This window comes from Saprolegnia parasitica (genome assembly GCF_000151545.1).
Source record: "Saprolegnia parasitica CBS 223.65 unplaced genomic scaffold supercont2.71, whole genome shotgun sequence".
Lineage (NCBI taxonomy): Eukaryota > Oomycota > Saprolegniomycetes > Saprolegniales > Saprolegniaceae > Saprolegnia > Saprolegnia parasitica.
In genome coordinates, this window is record NW_012156465.1 from 26,455 (window position 1) to 29,960 (window position 3,506).

Consider the following 3,506-nt stretch of genomic DNA (forward strand, 5'->3'; position numbering starts at 1 on the left):
ACACCGTCAACAAGTTTGCGCTCTTTGAGGCCTCGTGCATCTACCGCATCGGCAACCAGTACATGCTCGTCGTCGAGGCCATTGGCAGCGACGGCCATCGCTACTTTCGGTCCTGGAAGGCGTCGAGTCTCAGCGGCGCCTGGACAGCTCTCGCCAACACGGAGGCCAACCCGTTCGCGCGCGCCAACAACGTCCAGTTTCCCAACGGCGCCGCGTGGACCAAGAGCATCAGCCACGGCGAGCTCGTGCGCACGCAGACGGACCAAACGCTGACGGTGGACCCGTGCCAGCCGTTGCGCTTCTTGTACCAGGGCCTCGACCCAAAGGCCGGCGGCGACTACGACGCGCTGCCGTACAAGCTCGGTCTCTTGACGCAAACCAATGCCGTCAAGTGCTAAAGCGACCGTATCGTCCTTGCTTGCATGCTCGAATCGGTCGACGATGGACAGCTGATCGCGACGTACCCGTGTCGCGTCATACTCGAATAAGCAACGTGATCTTTCTTTGGTGTGTGTATCTCGGATCGGTCAAACCTGGTGCTGCCAGCCAATAATATGGGTTTCACTATGATGCGTTTGTGAGGTTGGGTGTTTTTGAACAGACGGTTTGTTGACCAACTGCCGGCGCCTGCGTTCAGCCGGTGTTCGTCAAGGAGACAGCGTCGACGATGGACGCCTCCCGATCAGTTGATATCAGCCGTGAACGCGACACAATATCTCAGATGGCTTTGTTCAACAAGGCCACGACGCTATACGGAGCTCTGTCGGTAGCTAGTACGGACGACAGCCATTTGGCGTCGATCCGCAAGGTCCTTCTTGGCGCCACCACGCTTCTTCTGACAGCTTGTGTCTGCACCGACGTACTTGTCGACGTCTTTGCCGTTGCGCGTGGTTAAGTTGCAGTGCCAGTGCAGCGAATTGGCCACGCTGACTGGAGCACCGATCGCCAAAGCCTCGAGCTACAATCACGTCGAAACGTCGTGTGTGTTTGAAGAGATCTTCGGCTTCGGTGGCGCGTTCACCGAGGCGGCGGCCCTGCAGTTTGCAAAGCTGTCGCCGGCGCGGCAGGCTGAGGAGCTGCGTCTCTACTTTGAAGCGGAGACGGGCGCGAGCTACACGATCGAGCTATAAACTCGTGCGACTTTAGCTCGGCGTACTACTCGTTCGACGACGTTGTCAAAGACACGGTCTTGTTGCACTTGGACACGAACGTGACGCACGACCAAGCGACCGTCATCCCGGTCCTCGCCCAGCGCAGCGACTGCAGCCGCAGCTCGAGCTCTTCCTCTTGCCGTGGAGCCTGCCGGCGTGGATGAAGCTACCAAACGCGCATGGTGCCCAATCGACTTTCACACGTCCTGAGTGCTCTACTTTTCCAAGTTTATCTAGGCGTACAAGGCGCAGGGCGCGGGGGCCCACGCCGCAGAACGGGCCGCTCTTCTCTGCGACGTAAGAGGCGTGCGCGTACACGGCCGACGCGCAAGCCGACTATATGGCAAACTTCCTCGGACCCCGCCGACCACCCCGAGGTCAAGATCATGGCTTATTCGCGACGCCATCACCGAGTATGCGCACGTCAATGATGCCAAGGCCACCGACTTTGTCGATGACGCACTGGTACGTGATGGGAGCTTGGGAGCTCGACGGCGTCATGCACCACGCGGAGCTCCACGTGACGCATTTAAGGACGTAACCGAGTTTATTCGATCGAATGAGAGCTGCACCTACCCGGACGTAGCCTCCGGCCAGCGCTACAACGCCCACGACATCCTCGGCAATCTCAACAACTGGGCCGTCGGCTGGGTCGACTGGAACCTCCTCCTCGACCACAACGGCGGAGTTAACCACCTCGCGAACACGTGCGACGCGCCGCTGGTGCTGACACCCGACGAGACGAGCTTTATCGTACAGCCCATGCATTACTTTACCTAGCACGTTTCCCGCTTCATTCCGCCCGGCTCCACGCGCATCGCGGCACACGTGACGTGCGACGCGCTCTTGGCCGACTACCCGCGGGTCTCTACGCCTGCGACAAGAGCGTCTGCCAAGCATGGGTCTGCACACACGATGACAAGCTTCAAGACAACGGCACCACCTATTACCTCCAGGTCAGCGCGGCTCTATTTGGCGCCACGACGACCATCGTCGACTGCGCCAACGCGACATCGTGGACGTTTGAGCCGCGGGTCCATCCGCAGTGGCGAGTTGTGCGGGAGCGCTGGCCACGCCTCGCGCAACATCAGCGCCGTTCTTTCGCTCGAGCCCTGCGTGTCGGCCGACCACCAAGCGTGGTCGTTCCAAGGTACTGACGCGGCATCGCCAATCTGTCAAAGGACTCTGTGAAGGTACAGAGATGGTCCGCCACGCGACAAACTTTGTGTCACCGCCGGGTACGCCTTTGCGCAGGCAGCGGCGTTCGTGACGCTGAGCGGTTTCAAGGTCCTCGTCGCGCTCAACGAGCACTCGGAAGGCGCGCTTTGCCTTGACGACGAGCGACGCCAGACAGTCGTGCCCAAGCGTGGCATTCGCACGTACAAGTGGGCAAGCTAATGTATAGTTTCGCCAATGCACTGTACTTGTGCTTGGGTTGCTCGTCGCACAAGATCATTCAGACATCAACCCTAACCCTTCGAAATCAATTCCCAAAGCAAAGTCGCGGAAGGGTATACCTGGCTGAGTAACTTTCAACAAAAAGCTACGACGAACCCACACCTTGGCTCCTGCAATCCTTCCGGTCCGTTTGCTCGTAGTGTAGTGCTTACGCGCGTACGGTGCCGCCTGCATCATGCGACGCCTGCGTGATCACGAAACCGCAAACAAGCCCACGGGCGCCGCGTCGAGATGATGCTTATCAGCCCTCGCTGAAGCGTAATCGGTCCGACGGCAATCCAAAAAACTTGGTTGCTGTGCAGAAACAAGCAGCGCGTTCGTTGCAGGGCACGCATCGACGGTTGTCCTGCGACAAAGACAACATTACACAGTACCTTTTGTTCTAGCACATTCCTTTTCTTGGCCGGCAAATCATGCGGCTGCATCGCACGCGCAAGCGAGACGTCTCGTTGTCGCCCATACACAAACGCGCAGCAGAGGATAGAAGATCATAAATAGTCGATTTGTTAGTTTATCGTAGTGTGTCTAGTCGTATAGTATCTATATAGTTGTAGTTCTTATTGCGCATAGCTGTGCACGTTTTGCTGCCACGAGAACGCCATCAGCGCAACGTAGCCAAGAGCGACGAGGACGCCGACGGACGTGGCGCCACCGCGCTGCTTCATCATGGCCAGCGGGATTTTCTGCGACGGCAGCAAGACGATCCAGACAAGGCCGATGAGCTGGATCGCGAAGGCAATGAGGTGCATGTAGGCGACGTGGTGCTTGGTCTCCGCGTCGTCTTTGAGGCTCATCGTCGCGGGAAAGCCGTCGAGGAGCCACGAGCGCACCTTGTTGGCGATCGGCACGTTGAGGTCGCGGATGGAGGCCCAGAGACCCGCAATGACGGCTTCGTAG

At 58.6% G+C, this 3,506-nt stretch overlaps 3 protein-coding genes across 3 annotated transcripts in view; 2 read left to right on the forward strand and 1 right to left on the reverse strand.

Annotated features, from left to right (window-relative positions):
- Nucleotides 1–62: 62 nt before the first annotated feature.
- SPRG_11813 (hypothetical protein) lies at nt 63–1,130 on the forward strand (the record flags this gene model as incomplete). Its single annotated transcript, XM_012350868.1, has 2 exons — nt 63–363; nt 937–1,130. The coding sequence occupies 2 exons, from the start codon at nt 63–65 to the stop codon at nt 1,128–1,130; spliced, it is 495 nt and encodes a 164-aa protein (XP_012206258.1).
- A 436-nt stretch (nt 1,131–1,566) lies between these two features.
- SPRG_11814 (hypothetical protein) lies at nt 1,567–2,549 on the forward strand (the record flags this gene model as incomplete). Its single annotated transcript, XM_012350869.1, has 4 exons — nt 1,567–1,671; nt 1,716–1,904; nt 1,932–2,301; nt 2,353–2,549. The coding sequence occupies 4 exons, from the start codon at nt 1,567–1,569 to the stop codon at nt 2,547–2,549; spliced, it is 861 nt and encodes a 286-aa protein (XP_012206259.1).
- A 617-nt stretch (nt 2,550–3,166) lies between these two features.
- The window catches only part of SPRG_21056 (hypothetical protein), a gene marked incomplete at both ends in the record, with an annotated part of 1,698 nt that continues 1,358 nt past the window's right edge, over nt 3,167–3,506 (reverse strand). The window contains one exon of the mRNA XM_012350942.1: nt 3,167–3,498. Coding sequence (XP_012206332.1) covers nt 3,167–3,498 — 332 coding nt within the window. The remainder of the gene's footprint in view (nt 3,499–3,506) is intronic.